General features: G+C 39.5%; 1 protein-coding gene across 22 annotated transcripts in view; it reads right to left on the reverse strand.

The window, feature by feature from the left end:
- The window catches only part of MAP7 (microtubule associated protein 7), a 119,513-nt gene that overhangs the window by 8,602 nt on the left and 86,989 nt on the right, over positions 1 to 23,922 (reverse strand). For 8 of the 22 annotated variants that reach the window (XM_065057112.1, XM_065057114.1, XM_065057098.1 and 5 more), the window contains 11 exons: positions 23,133 to 23,243; positions 17,568 to 17,681; positions 13,972 to 14,096; positions 10,864 to 10,979; positions 10,172 to 10,452; positions 6,291 to 6,474; positions 4,226 to 4,421; positions 2,611 to 2,712; positions 2,272 to 2,322; positions 2,125 to 2,182; positions 895 to 1,033 (listed from right to left, as the gene is read on the reverse strand). In XM_065057112.1, the coding sequence (XP_064913184.1) occupies positions 895 to 1,033; positions 2,125 to 2,182; positions 2,272 to 2,322; positions 2,611 to 2,712; positions 4,226 to 4,421; positions 6,291 to 6,474; positions 10,172 to 10,452; positions 10,864 to 10,979; positions 13,972 to 14,096; positions 17,568 to 17,681; positions 23,133 to 23,243 (1,477 nt within the window). Of the gene's footprint in view, positions 1 to 894; positions 1,034 to 2,124; positions 2,183 to 2,271; positions 2,323 to 2,610; positions 2,713 to 4,225; positions 4,422 to 6,290; positions 6,475 to 10,171; positions 10,453 to 10,863; positions 10,980 to 13,971; positions 14,121 to 17,567; positions 17,682 to 23,132; positions 23,244 to 23,922 lie in introns of all 22 variants that reach the window. The other 14 variants (XM_065057111.1, XM_065057095.1, XM_065057101.1 and 11 more) reach the window with 5 other exon arrangements.

The following is a 23,922-nucleotide window of genomic DNA, read 5'->3' on the forward strand; positions in this document are numbered from 1 at the left end:
TCCTCCTTCAATTAGTGCCAATCACACCCTGAAGCATACCACCCCATCACAGACTCTGTGATGCCATGCATATTCTGGCACTTCCTGCATAAAACATGAAAGGACTGAGGGATTATTTGGCTTTCTGCATTGCTGAAACTGAAATAACTGACAGCTCATGCTTATGTAACAGATTTCACTCAATTCAACACCAAGGTTTCAAGCATTTCGAGGGTTTCTCAAAGGCTGAGTGACTTGCTTCATGGCTACAGAGAGCTCCTCATGTTAAATATTTCCCTCTCCAAATTCTCCTTATAGGGGACAAAGGGTTTTTTGTTTTTGTTTTGGTTTTTTTTTGTTTTGTTTTTTTTGTTTGTTTGTTTGTTTGTTTGTTTTTTAATGCAAAGCCAAAATGAGTAGCTCTGTATCTCACATGAGGGACTTCCGCTTGGTAAGCAAAACTTGCTAATGCTTCAAGTACTTCAGAAACTGAAACATCTGGGCTGAAAGCACAGTATTTATTATTCCAATCAAGAAAACTTGCATTGCAAATCCAGAGTGGTTTTTATGAAGGTTAATTCATGGAAAAGAACAGAAGTTTGCCCTTTCTATTAAGTTTTGATTTATGTAATATTAATAATTGCTAGCAAATACCACATTGTACCAAACACTGTAAAGAATGCACTGTATTTTCACAAAATTCTTCCCTATCAGTTAGTAAAAACAGGTTACTGCTAAGAGAAAGATGATAAACGCTCTTTTCTGTACACCGGAAAAGATAAAACTAAACAGGAAACACAGCAGATTGAACAGCTGTCTCTTATTTAGTCAATGAATACACGGATCTGAAAATAATCTGTCACTCTAGTAACCCTCATCCTCCAAATACCCTCCAATACTTATCAGTGTTCTTACCTGTCCACATTTACAGTGGGTTGGTGCGAAACAATCACGCGTGTGCAGGTGACGGGTTTCCCATTGTGCGGAGGTTGTGCTGCGTGCTGAAGCTGAGGTCCAACTGCGGGTTCCAAGGGAGATGCAGGACTGGTTACGACTAGAGAGAGGAAACAGGTTTTCATAAAACCAAGCAACATCATGTACCTGAAGATTAGGATAAAACCTTTACTACGAAAGACAGCACAATCAAGGCAAGCTACAGCTTTAAAAAAATAGAGTCACCACCTTCCCAAAAAAAAGTTCCCAAACTTTTTTTTTTTTTCACCTAAGACAATACATAAACAAATAAGTTCCAAACATGTGTAGTGAAATACGTAACAAAAGTTTTCCTGGAAGTGCTAATTATAGCATTCACTTCAAACATTAAAAAAAAGCAATACAGGCAGCCAGTGCTGTTGTTTGTCCTCTGTGTTACTCAAAAACAAAAGAGAAATAAAGATTAATGTCATTTAATATGTGACACTACAATAGGATAAGCCACTTGATAGCTTGACTTCTGTGTCTTTAAATACTTCTAATTCATACTCAGTGATTGTCGAATGTGAGCTACATTTTCTTTTGCTTCCTTCATTCCAAGTATGAAAATCTTATATAAAACTTTACCTAAAATGAACTGAGGGGGGAAAAAAAAGATAAGAGGGAACAGAAGGGAAGACTAAAGTGTGGCTGTGACAGGGAGACTCTAAGCTTTTGCAGGAGCTGAATTTTGAAAGGAATAGAAATTAAGACCAAGTGAATAAGGCAGCAGGTGTGGAAGACAAATCACAGGGAGATGTTTGTATAATGAACAGTTTGTTTTCATGACCAAGATGAAATAACCCTTTACGAAAGGGGAATGAGTCTGCAACAACCACATCTGTAATACTATGTAAAAGAAACTATAGAATCAGTTTCTTTTGTGATCAGAAAAGTATTTGTTTATTTTCACTTTATAAATAAACTGGGTAAGCAACTCCCTCTCCTTAAACACCAATGTGACTAAGCCACCAAAAGAGCTGACTCATTTAGTAATGGCTAACTACCTGTACAGGAAGGCTGAATAAATAATGTTTGCTAAGACTTCAGTTATACTCTCATGGGTTTTGTTACTGCAATTAGCGTGCCAAGTTTCTGAACTGTATCTCAAATCATTGTGCTTAGTAGGTGTTTATTCACCTGTTTTGCTCAGAACACAGTTAAACACAATACCTGCTTCTCCAGAAATATTTGTCTTTGATATATGTCCATTTTGCTGGTCACTTGGTTTCTACAAAGGAAGCACAGTTTTGTAAATTAAAAATGGCACTGAAGAAGTGAAACATGCCCAATATTTACACGTTAAGAAGCAGCACTGACCTTATCTACAGCTTCTACACGCCTAGTTCTCTTCATGATCTCCTCAAGCCTCTACAATGAAATGTAAAGGGGTAAAATAATGTTTGTTGGTGTTAATTTAAAAACATCTCTCCCAAACCACAACTGCTTGACATTTATCAGTTGCATCTGTTTATTGCAAAAAGATAAATTATTTACGACTGTTGGCAATATTCCCTTCACTTTCAGATCACGCTACAAAGATGAGGACTGCAGCTTTTCTGAGGGCACATTTGTATCATGGGCAACTTTCTACAGTTGAGGTGGAAGAAAACTGCTAAGGCAAAACCAATTATAGTTTTTCTGCATGTACTGAGTTACCTTCTTCCTTTCCAAGCGCTCTTGCTCTTCTCTTTGGAAATGCTTTTCACGTTCTAATCGAACCCGCTCTGCCTCCTCACGTAGGCGAGCTTCCTCTTCTTTCTGAGCAAGCGGTAAAAGAAAGAGAAGTGAGAAAGAATTTACTCCTTAAGGACAGACTTACACTGATATCTGCTTAACTGTGCATATCTACAACACCCTGAAAAGACATTTTTGAGGCTTACACGTCACCAACAATCTTTTCAGACCAAACTGCACATTTTTTTAAATTATTCTCCATGTTTTATATAGCATTAAGAGATGTATAACTAAACAAGGGACATCATATTTGGTTCTATACCTGTTCTCAGACATGTGCCTGAAAGCACACCAGATGACAAATAAGGAATACATATCCTAACCTTCACCATTAAAACAACAGCCAGGAAAGTATTAAAGAGATTCATGTTTTGAGTGGTGGATGCTTTACAAAGTCAAACAAAAGCAGCAGAATGTTTTCTTTGGCTAGAGTCATCACTTAATGAGACCAAGGACAAACAGCCACAGGTACCTTTGCACAAGCTTTCCATTCCTGCTTTTTTAAAATTAAACGTAAAGCTTCTCTGGAATATACTGTAGAGAGGCCTTGCTCCCTGACAGTCACAATGTTGTGTGATAGAAATACGACTCATTTGTTACAACTGTAGCATTCAAAAATACTTGGCCATGCGTTATCTCTGAGTGCTAACCTGGGGATGTACCTCAGTTTAGCATTTCAAAGAAAGCAGCATACATCTTCTGAAAAAGAAAAATGCAGTCTTTAAGCTATTTTCACTAACACGATCCTTTAAGCATTTATTTTCAGAAGCATACATTTAATTACATACCAGAAGAAAAAAAACTAATGTCTATGAGGCAGACTGCAGTGCTGAATTTTGCAGGCGAGAAAGTGCACGTAAAAACAGTATGTGCAAGAAGAATCATATCCAAAATGCTTACCACAGCCTCTCCTGAAGTCAGTAAACCAACACTATGCCCAGCAAAAATGAGAGTACGTGAAAAATTTTATTTTGATGTATTTACTATTGTATCTTTCGAGTAGCTGCTCCAATTTCAGGAGGACTGCACCATGTAAAGCTTATCCTTGGCTTGATTAAAGTGATCAAAACCTACACCTTCTCGCTAGCCACACATAAAAGCAATACTGGACATAAGATTAAAACTCAGTGTTATGTCTTCAATGCTCTAAGTAGTTTGTCACCTTGACATCTAGACTTTCTATGACTGTGGGGACAAAGAGTTCTCTGCTATAACACTATTCATCAAAAAGCCCCAATACGACTCTATTGATTTTTTTCATCACGATTTATCAAGAGAAGGAAAAGATTTGTTCTAAATAATTGAATTCTACAGGGAAAAAAGACAAAACGACCCTGTACGATATGTTTTTGTCAAGAAGAAATATCTTCACTCTTTGAACCACTCTGTGGAATGAACTCTGCCCCAAACCTATTCACTTTGTCTGTAGCACTTGAATTTTAGATATCCCCCTTATCTAGGTGCTGCACAGGAGGTGTTCTGTAATGCACTTTGCTGCTAACCAGACTGGCACAGAAATCCCCAGAGATGACCATACTTGTTTCTGAATGCGCTCCATCTCTTCTTTCTCCTTCTGTTCTCTCTCTTCTGCCTGTCGGCGCAGCCGTTCTTCCTTCTCCCGCTCCTCCTCTGCATCCTTTCGTTTTTTCTCCGCTTCCTGTCTGCGAGCTTCTTCCTCCTCTCGGCGAGCTCGTTCTTCAGCTATGCGCTGTGATAGCTCTTCCTTCTTTTGCCTGCAATCATGAAACAAGCATAGGAAATATTAAACAAAACAAAAAAAAAAGTGGGGTGGGGGGAACAAACCACCAGACTCCTGACCCGCGACACCGGCACTGCAGAGCAGCTGCATGGAGGTTGCACTGCTGCCTCATTCATACGTTGTCTGTTTTGCTTCCAGCAGGGCACAGAGGCAAAGCCCCATGGAACACAAAAACTTTGCAAGGCAATACCAATACTTCTCTGGCTTCCACTGATCTATGACTTGGGTACTTTCTGAATCAGAAACAATATAATTGACTTTAATACATCTTGCAGAAAACTTCTTTCTGTAATTTCATTTAATCATCTTTTGAAATAGTATATACTTTGGCACCCATTTTATCCTGTGTCAACGGCTCCTGAATTTGAAAAAAAAAAAAAGTCTCATTCTGCTGATTTTTGAATGCTGCCTCCCAACCTCACTTAATGGCCCCTCATAATTGTATTATGAGAGTGAATAACTTTTCCCTTTCACCTTTGATATTACCCAAATTATTAGGACTTTGTAGCTTATAATATCCCCACTCAGAAGTAGAGAGCAGATGGTCGTCTCAGCTGACGAATCCTCACCTGTTTGGTAGGTTTTCATATGGGAGCTGCTCTATACTTCTGATCTTCCTTGATGTCTGTCTGAACTTATTTTGCTAGTTTTACTATCTCAAAACCATAAAACTTAACATTGAAGATATGGATTCACCTCAGATAGTTCAGAATGACATTTTCATTTTGTTCTCCTTTTCTAGTAACTCATAACAGTTCATTTATTTTTGTTGACCGTGACTTAGCTGATACTTTCATATACATAACTACAAACAAGATTTTTTCCCTCAAAAATAATTAGCCCAGAGACCAACACATGAGATAAGCTAGGACTATTTCCTTGTACGCATTCCTTTATGCATAGTAGTATTGAAACTCAACTTCCATTTTGTATCTCAGCAACATAAGGTTCATCTGAAACTCTTCACAACTCCTTTATCTCACTAAAGACCTCACTGACCACAACTCCTTTCAAGCTCATATATGAAGGCACTGAACAGAAGCTGAAAACTCCTTTAACGGTGAAAATGGATTATTCTTTACCTTTTGTTTTCCATCTTTCAGCCTTAGTATTTATTCTCTATATTACTCCTATGCCACAGCAGCTTGTTTTCTTCAAAACCCCTTTTGAGGGGGGCCATGCTGTGAGCCTTGTGGCAAGCCAGACTATTCTAACTGGCTCTGCCTTGTTCCTGTGTTCAGTGATGATGTTAAAAAACTCCAACAAATTCCAGCGGCATGGCATCCCTCTGAGAAGGGGTTTAACTCATGTTACTGCCAGAGTCTTAAGTATCGAAATAGTATTCTACTAGAAAGTGAGATGCAACATCAGGTAGTTGCCAAAACTGTTGGGGATCTTGATTTTAAATGAGAAAATAAAGCGTTTTAAGTAACAGCTGTTGGAGAACTAAACACCACCCATGGTAGAGATCTTACAATTTCAAGTAAGCAACATTGTCCCAATCACAAAGTTGAAAACAGTTGTGCATAGTTCCCTAGCTGGAATAAACAAGTATAGCTTTGGAAATCTCTGAGAAAACAAAGAATCACTACAGCAAGTATCTGCTTTCTCATCCTATTTTTAAAGCATTATTAAGATAAGTTTTAACATTACAGATCTGTTTAGGCATAAGTTGTACCTATGAAAAGCCCCAACAGGACAATTTGGTTTTGGGGAGGAATTTGTGCCTCCTGCACTTCAATACTATGATTTACATATCACAATAAAACAACAGAATACACACAATAGGCTGCTAGGAGGCTGCTGAAAACATCTCTTTTCCACTCCAGAGGTCTAGAATCACCTTTCAAGCTCTTCTCTCTCTCTCCTTTCTTGCTCCTCCCGTTCCCGCTGCTCACGGGCAAGGCGCCTCTTCTCAGTCAGCAGCCTTGTTGCTTCTTCGGGGTCAGTTGTACCTGCAGAGGTCTTTGGGGGGACTGGGGGTGAGGAAATAGCTGGAGGAGCAGGAGGCAGGGACGGGTTGGCTGCTGAAAAAGATGGGAAGGAGAAGTAATTTGTACAGACACAGTAGCCAAGATGACACTCTCTTACAAGGAATAGAAAATAGTTTCAAATACTCTATAAAATATATTCAAGCTTGCGTGGTTTTACCAACGATTCAGAGGAAGAACAAATTTCTAGATGCTAGGGGTTCATGTTCCCTAAGGGAATTTCATTTTTACAGGATACATGTAAACAGCCGCAGCTGAAAATTTAAGCCAACTCCTCTGTCAGAAGAATAAATGCTGACAGCTGTTCATCCGGAGTTATGCTGACTCAGCAAGTTCCTACCATCACATTTCTTAAGTTTTCCCTATTCTGTATGGAGAGCAGAGATGAGACATTGTGATGTTATATTTTCTTCTGTCTGGTGGTCTACATTTGAAGAGCAGAGCCAGACTCTTTGGTGATAAACCAGTAACTTTTGGTGACTTGGTGATCTCAAATATCAACTGCCTGAAGTGATCTGCAGTAAGGGTAGGACACAAACCATCATAAATTTTGCAGTTACTCCAACCTGAGGCAACTCATGGAACCAGAACACAGCCTCTTAACCAGCCATGCCACTACTGGTGAACTATGGCTTATGTTCAAACCTTCATAGTGTCTTCAGGTAAGTTCTTTATTCAGGACCAGATTGGGTCGCCTGGTAGACAACATGTTACAGGTTTTTCTCAAGTAAAACACTAGTTCACATTTCTGTAAGTTTGCCTGGCACTCTCCAGCACAGGTACAGAGCACCTCAACTGTGTTTCTTTCTCTGGAGGCCAGGGACCATCACCCACACACAAGTTAACTGAAAGCAGCATTCCCAGGGTAATCACATCTGGTAACACAGACAAACGTGGACAGGGAAGACTTTGAACTGCCAATGGAACCAGATTCCAATCTAGGAACATACATTTAAAATAAATCACCTCCTGGCTGTTCCTGATGACTTTAAATTTACCTTTTTAACCAACCTCTGGCTTGTTACAGCATTTTCCACACCTCACTAACAACTTCCAAGAGGGGTTTCCTCCCTGATTCCCCCTCCTACACCTCGTGTATACAAACACAAATTCAGCTGCTTTCTCTGCGCTGAACGCTCATCTCCTGACCTCTCTGCTCTCTTCTTCTATAAAGGAAAAACTATGCAGGTCTTTCTACAGCTGCTTCAGGGCTTCCACCTTGAATTCAAATGATACACGTACACCAGTAATTTAAAGAGTGCCAGGGCCTGTTTTCTCACCCTAGGGTGAATGGGCATAGTTTAGGCTCAGCCAGAACACTCTACTCTCACATTACAAAACAGGTATTCAGTCCACCCCAAGGGAACAGTCCAGGTCTGGGCTAACTTCCAAGAACTCAAAAAACTCTGGAATGGTCAAACATAAAAAGGTAAGTAATCTAATCATCGTAAAGCTTGGGAGCCCTTTAGAGCTGCGCTCTTAGCAGCCTTGGGGACAGAAAGTAAGAAAATGTTGGGCTGCAGTTACAGCCTGGATCAGAAACATAGGAGAGCGCCTCTGTAATAGTTAAACAGTATAAATTACAGCATTCCTACACCTTAGCCCTTTGTAATTTACTAATATGGACCGAGGCATGGCTGTCACTCCTGAAGCGAGTGGAGCTTTGTGCTGCTTGGGGCTCACTTCTTGCCTCAGGTGCTGAAGCTGGCAGAGAAACAAGTAGCCTGTTGAATGCACACCTGCCCCACTGTCAGAAAAGATAACAACTTGCACAGGCACACCCAAAATACCTTTAAAAACCGCACTGATACTAGTAAAGTCATGTGAGATTTGCCTGCACAAGCTTGAAAACCTCCGTCAGTGATCACTACCAGCTGATCTCCTGGCTCCTGTGACCACACAGCCAGCAGGTAGCGGAGCTAGAGAGGTTACTGGCCAGTTCAGGTAACTGGCAGAAATCAACTATGTTAATCTGCAATGCAGACCTAGGAGAATTAGCAATGTGCCTGTAGCCCCAAATGCTACACTTGCCCCTCTCTAGATTCTTGCATTCAAGCAGTGGCTAAGCTCTGGCACTTTGGGCCTTCATCTGCATACACAGCCTGTCCTCTAACCTCACATGTAAAATGTTCAGTGCAATGTCTCAGTCTTTGGTCCCAGGGATCATTTCCTCTGGCTTCATCAAAAGACCTCCAGTTTGAAGTGCTGCTTACCATTTTGACTACAGTATCCTAGTATCCTTCTCTTTTGCCTCACTCTACTACTTGTTTCTTTGCTATGAATAAAAAATACTTCGCTTTTGAATCTCTATCACACATAACCTGTCTCCATACTAAGTGACCTTGTCACAAACTCCAATATCGACTGAATCTGCAATGAAGTTGAACCTCTCTTCCTCCTGAGCTAAACCGTCAAACAAACATGACTATGTTTTGCTGGTCTGCACCTTGTACTGGTGAACTACAACTTGTAAACATTTGCAAAGTTATCTCAGCAGTATCCCTGAAGCCCTTTTAAAAGGAAGCTTTCTCCTTAAAAGAAAGCAGGCAAAAGGCTATCAGAAAAGCACTGAAAACTCATGCTAACATAGCAATTATCTCTTATCTTCTTTACCTGCCCACAGCCAACAGATGCATCCATTTATTATTGTAAATCTCTAGCTTGGGTAGCAGACAGGAACTACTGTAATATAACTTATCAGAACAAAAGAAATCAATTCACATCAGGTTGTCTTGCAGAAGAACAACCCTTAACTACACATCTTGCGGCTAAATGCAGGATTATTAATATTTAAAACTGTTTTCTGAAGGATAATCACAGGGGAATCTCTGAATTTTAAATTCAGAATCCTAAGTAACACGTGCTGGGAATCTCAGGGGCCACAATAGTCATTCTATCCCATCAGCAAGACAGTTTATGCCATGTTTACAACTGACTCAAATATCTGCTAGAGTGAACCTACATTCTTCATTTTCAGGTTTACCTTTTGTCTGTCCTACACTTTATGATAATTATTTTGCATGTACATCCTTTTCTGCTTTTCAGAGTTGGTATGGTTTGGTGTGGGGTTTTTGTTTGTTGGTGGTGATTGGTTGGTTGGTTTTGGTTGTTTGGCTTGTTTTGTGTTTTATTTTTGTTTTGTTCTTTGTGTTTTTTTTTGTTTTGTTTTGTTTTTTTTTTAAACTCGTTTTCCCTGAAAAATTCTTCCTACTCCTCTTTACTCTTCTCCTTGGTTCTCCTCTGCATTTCACTTTTTCCTGCTAATCTCTCCCATGATGTGGTACTCTTGCAATATTACAGGTAAACTGGTAGTAGTGTCGGCACAACTGTACTGAGTGTCTAGCAGAGCTGGACATTGTCACTGCTCACACTAGCTTATGCAATGGCTTCCTGTACCATAAGTCTTCAGATGATTATTATTCTACTTCAACAATTCAAAAAGCAGCCATGTTGTGATGCGAGAGACAAAATCCCTGTCCAAAAGGGCAGAGAATAGGGCTGTGAAGCCACACTGTGTGAGGCAGGTCTGGATGTTGTTTTGACTGTTAAAAGCAGGAGGGCTTCAATCCGTTTACACTTTCCTCATAATGAATGTACACCTGCAGGAACGTTCTGAAGAATTTAGACCAACATTTGATAGAAAACTACCAAAAGATACATTGTTTCAGAGAAAGGGAGGGAAGAACATGAGACCTTTGGGTTAAGAAATGTCTGAAGGAGGGTCTCTCCTTACCTTGAGCAAGCTCTGCCTGGACAGTGGGCTCTTCCTGACTTGCAGATTCTCTGGCACCTGCTGAAGTTCCTTTACTCTCTTCTGTCCTCTCCTCGTTGGCCTTTTCAGCCTCCTTTTCTGGTCTGTTCTTCTCACCCTCTGGTTTGGCCTCTTTTTTGACCGGCCGAATGTTGCCAGGGGAAGGAGGACGTGCCTGAGCAGAGGAAACTTTGGAGGAACCAGGTGGGGAAGTTACCTGCCTGGGTGTGCCAGGCAAAAAAGGCAAAGACTTGGATGCGTGCCTGTGTAACCAAAGAATGATAATCACAATCAGACACGCTGTGCTGTACACCACCTACATATCACTCCTACAACTATAATAGCTAAAAATTTAAAAACATCTCTCTTTCTCTGCTATCAAGCAGGACTTTTAGAGCAACCAATTAGATTCCATGCAAAAAGCTTCTCTTTGCAGCTCTCCACATGTGTGAGAACTGAGCCAAGCTAAGAGGGAAGAAACCAGGCATCCTCATCCTCCTCCCCCCTTCCTCAAAGCAGCAGTAATATTTTTCTAAAAGCAAGACTATCTTTCCGTTATTGCAGAAAGAAAACATCTACATCACCAAATAAGTTTGCACTGTTTCACATTTAATTAATAGAACATTCAGAGCTGTCTACAGCTCAACCCCCAGCTAAGCATGTACTTGGCTTACCAAACTGGAGAGGGAGCTGGTGATCTAGCTTTGGGGTTGGAAGAAAAGTGACCTCCTTTAAAGTTGGCTGAGAGGCTGGATGACAAATGGTCTCTCTCCTTTTCCTTTTTGTCAGTCTATAGTTCAGCAAACAAAAAGACAAAAGTCAAGCCAGAGTTCACACGGCTAAAGAAAGCAAAGCAAGCTCAGTTAAGGATGTGGCTGAGAAAAAGCTGTGCTGAGTCTGTCATTTCTACAGCCTGTTTAGCAAGTGCTCCTGTAATCTGCTACCATCTTTGTCAGTAAATATCCACTTTACAACAAGAATCCTTCTTAATCATGCTTTTGACTCTCTTAGGATGTAATGGGCTAGTTTGCAGAGGCTTATTTTCACATGGGAAAAAATGACCTTTTAAGGTTAAATCTTTGCTGATTACCATATTGTACCTTCTGCTACTCCCCATAAACCCTGGATTTCATTTGAACAAAGAGCAAAACACTCTTCCTGCCACACACACACTCCCCTAAGCTCACACCTAGTCACAGTCCCTATTCAGCACAAGCTTTCTGCTTTTGTGCTTAGATGTGTGTACCTCGGATGCCCTCAGATGTGGTACAACAGCTATCCTTTTTTTCTTGGGTAATTCCACAGCACATGCTTTTTTTGCCATTGATTCTTAATACATGGTAGCAATTTCCTCTTTTTCCTTCTTTATTTCTCTTCTCTGGATTTTAGTTTTTAAAATATTTCCATTATAGCTCTAGTATGAATTCACAGAAGTGTTGATTTAAAGGGATGTATCAGAACTTAGAAAACATATACTTCCTCCACTTAGGTGAAAATGGAAGATGAACTACTGAAGGTCTTTGGAATAATGAGCTCAGACTCTGGGAGTCTGAAGAACGGAAACACTGGAGAGGTCACTGAGCTGCCACTGAGTGGGCGCGATGCAGAGGGGCTGCTACTCACTCCTTGGGCTGGGGCTTAAGCACAAATCCCTGCAGTGCCTGTTCCATGCTGCTTTAGAGCCTCACCAGCCCAGAGCTCTGCAATGCTCGTCTCCTGAACTGAAAACCAAGCTAACAACTGAAAAATAAAAACTGAAAATAACTTCATGAGCACATAAGCCCTTTGTTTATCTTCATAAATCCAACAGGCTCTTTGGGGTCATTAAAGTCTTGATCCTGAAATCATTACTCAAGAATAATTAGCCTGTTCTTTGGCAGCATAACTTACCAGATATTTACTGATTAATATGATGACAATCTGAGTTATCAAAGCATACACAGCCAGAATAAACACATTGCAATAAAAAATAATTTTGGCTTACTAGCAACAACTCTATATTGGATCTACTTTGTTTGTCTCAAAAATAGAGCATCAGAATTTTTATCTTAATATAAGCAAAACACTGAACTCTTATAAAAGTTAACAGAAAAAGTAAGATACTCCACACCACACAGGCTACCAGAAACAGCTCTTAACTCAGTCATTTTGTATAAACATATTTACACTGTCTCTTTCACCAAAATGTAGCAACTTTTCTTCTTTGTAATTAAAAACAAAACCAAACACAAAAACATTTGCAATGAGAAAACCCAAGAGATGCTAAACTGATAGACCTGGAGATTGCAAGACACTTTTGTGCATACTATGAGATTTCTCTACAGATACATCCCGATGCTGTGCCTTAACTTAAAATTCAATATACTACCATCTGCCTGAAAGATTAAGTAGTGGCTATAATTCATATGACTTTCATTAACACTGCTTCTAACAAGAATGTCAATAGCAGCACTGCCTCTTGATATTTTGCCCATCAGGCCAAATGAAAACGCAAGCCCCTCTCACACAATCATTTGCAGAGATTACCTCATTTGCACTCTAAACAAACTCAGGCTGTACAGTACAAGGAAAAACATAACTGCTCAGGTCCAGCAAATCGTATCTGAGCTGAAGCTGACTGCATCCTATTGGATTGGAACACAGCCAACATGAATTTAGTCTGCCTGTATCATACTGTTCTGATTTTCCCTGAAAGCTCAGGTCAGTCACAGACCTGCTACCAAATCATTCAGAACAAACAGGGCATCTGTGGAAAGCTTCACTTACAAAACCATGTTCCTAAACCAGCCTCTTCCTTCTCTATGGGGAAAAGTTTACTAGCCTGGTCTCTTAGGCACACACTGTGACTGCCTCTGTGCCTCACGAGACGACAAAGCAGCCACTCTGCAAACATGGGTGTTTTTCTGTGTGCATTCTTTGGTGAATAATCAGGCCCTGTGACCACGTAGTGATACTTCAGTTAAAATCCAGCCAACTATGAAAACTATGGGGGTCCTGGTGGACAACAGGATGACCATGAGCCAGCACTGTGCCCTTGTGGCCAGGAAGGCCAATGGCATCCTGGGGTGTATTAGAAGGGGGGTGGCTAGTAGACCGAGAGAGGTCCTCCTTCCCCTCTACTCTGCCCTGGTGAGACCACATCTGGAATATTGTGTCCAGTTCTGGGCCCCTCAGTTCAAGAATGACAGGGAAATGTTGGAGAGGGTCCAGCATAGGGCAACAAAGATGATTAAGGGAGTGGAGCATCTCCCTTATGAAGAAAGGCTGAGGGAGCTGGGTCTCTTCAGTTTGGAGAAGAAGAGACTGAGGGGTGACCTTATTAATGTTTATAAAGGGTGAGTGCCACGAGGATGGAGCCAGGCTCTTCTCGGTGGCAAACAATGATAGGACAAGGGGTAATGGGATCAAGCTGGAACACAAGAGGTTCCACTTAAATTTGAGAAAAAACTTCTCAGTGAGGGTGACAGAGCACTGGAACAGGCTGCCCAGGGAGGTTGTGAAGTCTCCTTCTCTGGAAACATTCAAAACCCGCCCGGACATGTTCCTGTGCGACCTCACCTAGGCGTTCCTGCTCCAGCAGGGGGATTGGACTAGAAGATCTTTTGAGATCCCTTCCAATCCCAAACATACTGTGATACTGTGAAAATGAAGAGGGTGGGGACAGCACAGGGGGGAAGATCAGAATTAATCAAGTATACTTGCAACTACTCCTGGCCTAACAAGCAATGCAAGCAGGTGGTCAGGGCACAAGGCAGCAGCTTACATACGACCGGTGCACTTACCCCTGCAAGATGCGTTGTTCTCCTGCGTCCAACAGCATCGGTAGAGGCATAAAGTTTTGCTCGGTCTCCTGAATTCCTGCAGCTCATGGCCTTGTAGGACAGAGGACTGATGGGGCTGCAAGATGCTGAACGGGGACAAATGGGGATAACTACGGTGTTGGTTGGTTTTGTTATTTATTAATTTTAATTACAGAGCAGCATTGGAGAATAGACAGAGGAAAGCCAGCAGGAACAGAAACAACAGAGAAAGACAGAAAAGAAAGAAGGTATTAATACAAAGAGGAATGACTAATTCTCAAGTCAGAACCATCATTTGATACTTTAGTTTGTCCACGCATATAGCAATGATACAATTTCAATAGGCACTTGTGTACTTTTCCATTTTGTAAACTAATAATTTCTTTTAAATAAATTAAGTACGCCGCATAACCAGGTAGTAGAAAGTAACAGTTTTTCTGTTAAGTTTTTATACAACTGGTGGTTCTGGAAAAGCAGTGGACACAATGACTGGTCTGACTGGCTAGCTTAGTATATGCATTGACATGAGTTTCAATCACATTCAGAATAGAAAACAAAGTAAAATCAAAATGTCTATTAATTGGTCTTGGAAGCAGAGGAAAATGAAAGGAGACATACACAAAGATCAAAACACATTAACAACACAAAACAGTTTCATCTAGGAAAGAAATGAAATTGCTGTCTACAATTTTTAGCACGTGATGTGTTTTTTTTTTTTAAATCCCTCTTTTAGGAATATTTGAAGCCCATCCATTTAAGAACTTTCAATATTTCTTGATAACACCAGAATAACACCTGACTTGAGTACTTTCTCAACAGGAAACTATTTTACCCATTTCAGAAAGCAGACTCACAACAACAAATCAGCTTGGAAATTAATATTTGTACAAGTAATCAGGATGGCTCAGTTTGCACAAGGACAAAGATGATTACCGAAAGATTTCCTGCCAATGGCAGGTTATCATGTATATGGTGTTGTGATCACATATTCAAAGAGAACTGTAACACTGTAAAATGTATAATGAGGTACTTCCTGCAGCAAAGCTCTCTTGGACTTTCTCTTGATTTAACTGAAGGAGAAGGCTGGGGAAAACAATGTTATTATTGCAGAGTTGTATTTGTCTGCTCCTGTTCGTGTTTCCTGGTCATTTAATATAGTCTTAGCATAATTATTTTTCAGTATGTTACTTGAAGGAAAAGCAGAGCTTCTACATGGTATCTTTCCTATTCCTCTCCCCTTTTTGTTTTGTTGTTATTGTTTTTTGTTTTATTTTGTTTGTGTTTTGGTTTTTTGTCTGTTTGTTTGTGGGGTTTTTGTTTGTTTGTTTCTGTTGGGTTTTTTTTTAAGGAAAAGAGAATTACATCCTCAGTTTCCTTGCCTGTAGATCCCTCTCTGAGCACACTTGAGAGAATGCAGTTCTACATATAGTTAATTCTTCCAGTCTTAGAACAGTACAGCTGCTGCTACAGGAAGAGCTCATAGACTTAACAGTATTAACACTGCAAATTCTCCTGCACTGAGAGATTAATATTAAGAGAGTCTCATGTAAGTGTTACAGCAAGGGCACTCATGTTTGCTTTATCATTTAGAGGAGTGTATGTTTAATGAGATATTATAAGATGACTGACTTAAAAAAAAAATCAAGAAACAAGAAAACAGGGCTTTTTTGTCATTATTTGTTCTGTTTGTTTGTTGTGGTTTTTTGTTGTTAAGCATATCTAAACCAGACAGGAGGAAGTGGCACAACATATGTTTTAAACAGCTTATAATTCGTGTGGTTCCCACCCTCTGTGAATCAATTGTCTTGCTGCACACCAATTATCTGGTTATCACCAAGGATGACATCATAAGTATTAAAAGAGAAGCAGTTCATTTCCATTTGAGATGTTGCCAAACAATGCTTTAGGAAGCACTCTCAGTGACGCCTGTATCAACAGGATTACATCTATTCAGAGAAGCTTTTAGTCATTTAAAAAACATTTTGGTTTCGCAAAGTTATTTAGATAAAGATCCAGACATACTCTTATGCTGGATGTCCCTAATAGCTCACTTAAAATTTGAGGACATGAATCCATATTAATTTCGATTTTTTGCGTTGTAATTTGTCTTTACAGCCAAAGGGCAGGGTAATTTTCCAGAGAATAATGACCGGTTGGGATGAGCTGAATGCTCAGAGCACAGCTGTGGGCCATTACCACCACCTGATCATTAATCTCCAGGAAGTGCCCTGCACAAAAGGACTGCAGTTATTGCTCTCAAAGAATAATACCTGTAAACCAATGAGCAGTTGGATCATTCTTCTGGGTGGTACAGTTCCAGTTGGCACAGAGAAGGCACTTCAGGGGAATTACCTCAGACTGACGACCAACAAATCAATCATTCCTGCTATTTGCCATCTTTCTCAATATTCTACTCAGTTTAGAGCTCATTGCACAACATAAGCAATAGCAGTCACACACCAAAAAAAAAAAAATCTTCATGCTTGCTCCAGTAACCGGTCACAAAATTAAGTCACTGCTTTCTGAACTATTCCTCAATGAAGAGCTGAATTTCCAATAACCTGCTGGCTAGATAACATTAAGTATTCATTTTACAAGCTTTGTTTGTGAATAGTGAAAAGGAATTTTGCACTTGTTAATTCACTGTTTGCAAAATATCAGCCACATTTGTGCTCCTACAGCACTACCCTTGCGGAAATATACTGTAGCCTAATTAGTTATAAGAGTTCTTAAGTGCAAGCTTCTTTAAAAGTAATCTTAGTAGATCTCTATTCCTTCTTACGTTCTACATCCTTTAATTAGAATAAAAATCCTGTCCATATCAGACAGGAAAGACCTGCCTAGACTTAAACATTCAGCATGTACAGCAACATACTATTGTAATGGTAAAGTCCCACATGCACGACCATAAAAAAATTACTATAAAAGAAGAGGCAGCTGTCACCCGCCTAAAGCACGCTATAAGGAAGTATGGCCTAGTAGTCTTTGGAATACAGTTTTGCCTGGACTTTAAGTTACCACCTAGCAAAATTTTCACATTTCTACACAGCAGTTTTCCCCTTGGGAGTACATCAGAGAACTTTATAATTACTGTAACCTCATTAAACCTGCACATTTAACTTCATGTGCTATTATATCCACTGCAAACAGAGCTTATCTCTCTGCAAGTCTAATGTGTTCCAACGTGGGAATTTCTCTGGTACAGAGTGAAACTGTTTTTTGCAGGAAGCAGCTCACAGCCTAAGCACGGGGTGTGCTGAATCAGCTCTTTACAGCACTGTGGGTATTTCCTTAAACAGCCACGGACAGCGTGGCATTGTTGACCTGTGTGTGCTGCATTGATTTATTGCATTAATGACGAGGCAAAAGAAATTAAGAAAGGTGGTGGGAGAAAGAGGCACAGTGAACAAGTGTACAAACAAGCTTTCATGCTGTCACACAAGGCAATCATTGACATTCAAGCTCATTCTGGGATGCTACAGTACACTCATAATTAGATCAATAACTTTACAGCATACCACAGGGAATCTGGAAAAACAAGTGGCTGAGACATAAAGCCTCTGTTCTCACAGGTTTACCTGCATCTCCAGACAATGCAGCCGTGCTTTTACTTCGGGCCAGGAATGAGTGAGTGGGCGTCAGAAGCCTGCTAACGATGCTGCTCTCCCATGGACTGAGCTGTAGGCGGCGAGCTGAACATGCACCATACAAGCAAGATGTTAGTTCAAACACACGATTAACTACATGTTGCAGAAGCATTAGTATTATCTTCTCACTACTACATACCAGGAAAATCTTGACACTGTCCTTCAGAGATCAAAAACATACAATCATTCAGTGTTTTGCATTTTATTCTGACTCCATTTCAGTAGGAATTCCTATAGGAATGCACATATCTCAACGTTTAATTTGTGTACTGCCTGTGGCATAACAGCAAATTGTTACGAAATAAATATTGATATTTATGTGCACATATGCCACATTCCCTATTAGGAATGATATGATAACTTCTGCACTAGGAGAGCAGTTGCCACTCCTACGTATAGACTTTGACAGAGTTGTTCAGGTCCCAAGTTCTTCCCACACAAAGTATTTCGTCTTCTAATTACAAGATAGATGAATTACTAAAACACCGTCCATGGTCTGCCAGTCTAGCTAGAAAGAAAGAAAAGTTTCTTACAGAGAATCGAGTCAAAGAAAGAGGTTTTGTAAAAACACCACAAAAGGTTACAAGTGCTTCGCCTACAGATACCAAGCTCAGCAGCTACAGTCATCTCAGTGATACATGAAGCCACAGAATACAGTAAGTACATTTGATCATTAATTCTTTGTTAAAAAAAATGCTAATGATAATTTTCAATTTACAACAGTAAAAGAGCCAACTTTTTGCACTACTAGCCTGTTTTGAAAACGTACTACACATTGACCTGGCTGCATTGACCCTTGCCTTGCTTTTCCCAGTATTGCCTAATGCAAATTTAGCTTGTCAATATATTCCTTTTGCCTTGTGAAATTTCTTTACTTTTTTTTTTTTTTCTTTTTAAATACTGTTTAAACATTGATCATGGTGAAGTAAAACCAAAAAAGACCTTAAAGTTATATTTTATATCAAACTAGACATTTCTTTTATATTCTGATGCAACATATTGTATTATAATGAGCATCACAAACCAAAACATTCAACTAGTTCCCACAGTAGTTCATTATAAAAATCTTGGACCACAGCAGTAATCTTGATGTTATAAGTGAATTCGGGTCTTCTCACATCTCGGCATTCATTAGCCTTAGCTTGGTGTCTACAGCAACAAAACTGCATCTGGAATTTACGGGGCTCAGTCTCTAAAACATTCATTGAAGTGACAGGCTGTAATAAACTTGAGATTAATTTGCATTTTTCAAGGTAGAGATCCATCATTTTTAATAGCCATAAACTCTGAATCTGTCTTTAATCTACTCCATGCTGAGCCCCATGAAAAGAAGGGCCAATCTCAATCTCACCCTATGAAAATGTAATTGCCTAATCTGTCCTCAATGCTGTTTTTCACTTCTCAAATTGCTCTCCTAAATTCTGCTAACTCAATAAGGGGCATTTCTATAGAAATATAGGATTCTCAAACCCAGCAGGCTCTCTGGGTAAGTGTCCTTACACAATGTACTACTGCCAGAGCTCTCTGTGATTAATAGTTCCATTCTGTGTTGGTACAGATTACACAGAGACACAAAATACCCTACAGAGACCTCCATTATAGCACACGCATTATCATTAAGCTTGTAATTTAACAATGAAGAAAAAGCACAGAGCTACCATTAAACTGCATGCAATAATTGTAAACTCTTTGCTTCCTTTCTTCTTCAGGCATCGTGCTCAGTGTGATTAATGTTCAAAGCTACTCTTGAAAGACAACAAATTCTTTTTTTGTGGTCTCAGGCTTTACTAGGTCAGGCTCATAGGCACAAGCATGGCTGAGTCTGGAGAAACTCTTCTACTGTAGGTTAAGACAAAGATCATACAATTTCTCAGAAGAACAAGAGTGTTGCACAAAATTGCACCCATACCACAGAAAGCAAGCTCTGAAATTGTAGGCCAATAAATCAGTACTATGCATACAATCTGTCCCCTAGAACTCATCTGTACAGTTGCAGGCACCTGACAAGTAAATGTCACTATGTAATATGGCCCTGTGGGCCAGACACAGACCTTAGAGGTGAGGCCCCAGAGATGAAGTAGTCTCAAGAGGACACAGCTAAGAGACTGATGACCCACAACACTAAATTGCCATGTCTCACCTATCCCATGTCACTTGCCCTAAAGGTGAGTATGGTTTAATGCTCTTATCTTTGTCTCTAACACGGGGAATCTTATATCCACATCACCCACTGGAAACAATTGTGTGTCCACAGTTACCAACACTGAGGCAGTGTTTGGGAGCAACCCAGCTGATATGCACTAACAGTGAGCTAAGGAAAACCAACAAAAACTTTCTTCCCCATATAACCAACAGGCCTGATTCAGAGGTGCCAAAATAATTTTTGCCAGGAGGCTGGAGTGAAGTCTTCCTAAATCTCTAAAAGGGGGTATATATCAGAACTCATTTACATACATCTCAGCTTTGTGGATCAAGGTCATCACATACTGAATTTTCGAAAAACACAGCTCCCTGAAAGCACCATATTTGACACTTAAAATGTAAAGTCTAACAGTCATTAGTATCACCATTAACCTAGAACAGCCAAATAAACTTTTGCCCAATGAGTTGCAAGTACAAGAATACTAACACCTAAATGCTTTGAACAACTTAAATTTGGTGTCCAATTCACACTGAAGCAAACTGAATAAAAAACAAAGAGCATCACAAAACAAGATCAACTTTAAAAAAATGAGGTAGATTTTTTCCTTGCACTTTTTGCTTTTAATGTCTTAGAGTGATATTTTCAAGATTTAGTCCTTTAAACCATTTGACAAACATGGGGAAATTACATCTGTTTTTCTCATGCTGAGTTAGGCTATCACTCTAAGGGCTGTTTGTTCCTTGTTTCCACACAAGAAGCATATTTGTGATAGGGTTGCTTGTGCAAGTATCTCTACCCTCCAGCTACAAGCAGGTGAGTTTAAACAAATTAAAGACAACCTTTATACCCTAACTTCTAACTGAAAAACACACCAAGTCCCAGGGAGCTGGCAACAGTAAATTGATTACAGTCATCTCTATTTATCTTCAGGATATACCAACTGAACACTGGAAAGTTGTCTTAGCAGCTGCAGAATAAATTGTAAGTAAGCAAACAGCAGCATCTGATTAGTTCTAGGAACAGATGGGAGGCAGGGATTTAACAGGTCTCCTGATGAGCACCACCAAGGAGACTCCCACTGATAACACTGGTGTTTGCTTATACAGAGTCACAAATGTGGTGAGGAGTAGATGGGGAAAAGCTACTCTATGCTTTGATTCTCTTTCAACAGAAAACAATACTAGAGACCCTGAATTTCTTCTATAGAGGTGGCAAGGGTAATTTAGTGATCAAGACCATCACCTGTTTGAAAGGAAAAGCCCTGCAGAGAGGAAGAGGAACACAACTATGGTGCAAGTTTTCAAAACTGGGTAACTTACACCTAATCTAAAGTTATTATCTACCTGCTAAGCTTTCCTTAAAGACCACAATTACCAACATTTACAGTAGCTTTCTCCACTTGAATATGCGTGTTCATATTTTGTTACAGTTTCAACTACTCTGTACCAATCACATAAAAGCATAATGAGAAGCCTATTATAGCTGCCCAATCGTAAAACTGTGATAAAGAGCTATATAGCAATAATATACTTGAAAAGGAATTAACAGATCTTTTAGGCAATTAGTTTATGAAAGTTTTTGTCTTTTGCTGGGCCAAAAAAAAACCCAACTTGTCCTTCAAGTGGTAAAAAAGGTGCTGCTTAACAGAAGACGTTCTTGATGACAGCTGTAAGCCACTTAGGGTAAGCTTATCATCCTCATCTCCAACTTGCTGTTTTGCAGGTAGGAGTGTGAATGACAGCCACAGTGTGACTGGGTGCCTTCTGGAAGGTGAAATTGGGAGCAGACAGTTTGACCCTTTAAGTGTTTGCCTTAAGTTGTTGAGGCCACTGGGGAAACAAGTGGCACTTCTCCAGACATGCCCAGCTAGATTTAAGTATATGGCTTTGCACAAGAAAGAAGGCATTTAAAGGGTTTGGATTTGCTTTCTGTCTTGGAGTTTGAAAAAGACTTAAGAGACTTCTGAATGGTTCCGTGCTGTTTTAATGAAAATGCCAAACAAAAACTGCCTCAACATTTAAAGTTTTTGACATATGGCCATCACTTCCATATTCCTTCTCTTTCCCCACCACCAGACTGCCTACTATTCAGTCTAACTTCTGAACTTGAAATTGGTGGCAAAAACTATCACACACTGAGTTACAGTCCATAAGAGACTATCCTTCATATTTAATGCCTGCTGCTGTTTCCCCTTCTAGTTCCCCAAGATCCTTGCTTAGAGAAGCATCCCCTGACAAACAACAGCAACCGTCTAGAAAAAAAGAAATATACATGTACGTCTGAAAAGCTAAGAAAATTAGGACTGGATTTCAACATCTAGAGTGAAAAAATTATTGGAGTTTTGGAGTAAATTATTTCATAATGTAATGTATTTTTCACAAGTTGCCAGACTCTACAGCTAGGTTAGCCCACTAGGATTAACATGGCTCATCAAATCATCCAGATACACACATACAAGCATGCATATAAAACACAACACTTAGTTAAGACACAAAAGTAATGAAATCTACCAGTTTTGCAACAATCGAAGTTCCATTCTAAAAACTGATTTTGAAAACATGCACTTATCTGGATTGAAATGGGACAGAACATATCATTCTCAATAGAGGACTAAAATCCCTCCCTGAGGACTTTCCTGTAAAGCTCTTTGCACAAGTTATACAAGAGACATTCTTCTATAAAAGTCCTTTAAGCTCAATGCTTCAATCTCTCAAATCCTCAGAACAGAGGCAGCAATTCAGCTACATTAATTTTTGAAAGCTTGATAGTTTATCATTTGTGCAGAGTTGTAAACATCAAAAACACACACTGAAATAAAGTAATCTTTGAAAAGTAACTGGACACAAAAAGTCAATAAACAGACCATAAGAAAAACATCCGTACCTCTTCAATAAAAATAATGAGAAATGGTAATAAAATAACTACTTGAAAGCGTCATGCAACATGTTCTTAGATATTCAAGAACTACTACCAAAGAAGAAAGGAAAACAAAATAACAACGAAATGACCTAATGCAAATAAAAGGTCACACATGATTGCATGCACTGTGGAGCAATGTATTCTTTCAATAGTTGTACCTCATTTACTAAAAACCTGACAGAAGCACTACTTTTATCATTTCTGATGTGAGATTGTTTAGGTAAGTTTTCTTGTTATAAAAAAAACCCAAGAAATATTTATTCTCACAGGAAAAAATGTTCAGCTATTTACTTTTCACATTTGAAGTCTTTTCACTCCCACTTAGATGAAGTACAGAAAATGACTTCAGAAGCTTGCTGTATGTGCAAAGTAATACATCAATATAGAACATTCTTTCTTGCTTTTTTTTTTTTTTTTCTCCTTTGAAACTGTACCTCTGTCTGGAGAATTTAGTAATGTTGCAGATGAGGAGGAGAGCCGCTTGTTAATGACTGGATCAACATGTTTCGAAAGGTTCATTGTTGAAACAGACCTCCTGTCTGGATCTAAAACAAATGGAAATAATGCTAATTGACAGCCCGTATGCAGTAGTGCAAGTTCCTAGCTCACTAGTGGAAGGAGGAAAACATGACTAAGTCACTCCTGCTCTACCGTAAGAACTTTCAAAATAGAATGCACTTCTCAGCAGACATTGTACAGGTGACTCAAAGACTGGGCACAACACCATTTAGGTTTCAAACATCTAAAATATTCTGTTCGTTGATTATCATTCAATCAGGTTGCAATCCAAGGACTTAATAGAGGATCTCAAGAGGATATTGGTAGACAAGATGATATTTCCTTGTTCCTTTCAACATTCTCAGAAAAATCTTGCTCATGACTTAGAACAGAAAGCTTCAGAGAAGGACCGATATGCTAGGAAATGTGAAGTTATTGATAAAAAAAGCCCTTTGCTCCTGAATGAAAGGTGCACAAGGCACTGTTACTGGGAAGGTCAGTATTGTGACAATACAATACTGAAAAATTAAGGGAAGACTAGTACACAAGGGAAGCAAGGCTAAGCACAAAAGGAATTAAAAGATTTAGTTAAAAATCCAGTAGTTACGTATAAGTGCTAAACTTCCCACCCCAGAATCATTTTCTACCTGCTGTGAATGAAGCTGTAATTAGTCAATCCAAAACAGCACACAGCTGAGCAGATAAAGACGACAAGTCTCCATGGAA

The sequence above is a fragment of the Columba livia genome, chromosome 3 (genome assembly GCF_036013475.1).
Source record: "Columba livia isolate bColLiv1 breed racing homer chromosome 3, bColLiv1.pat.W.v2, whole genome shotgun sequence".
In the NCBI taxonomy this organism is placed as follows: Eukaryota; Metazoa; Chordata; class Aves; order Columbiformes; family Columbidae; genus Columba; species Columba livia.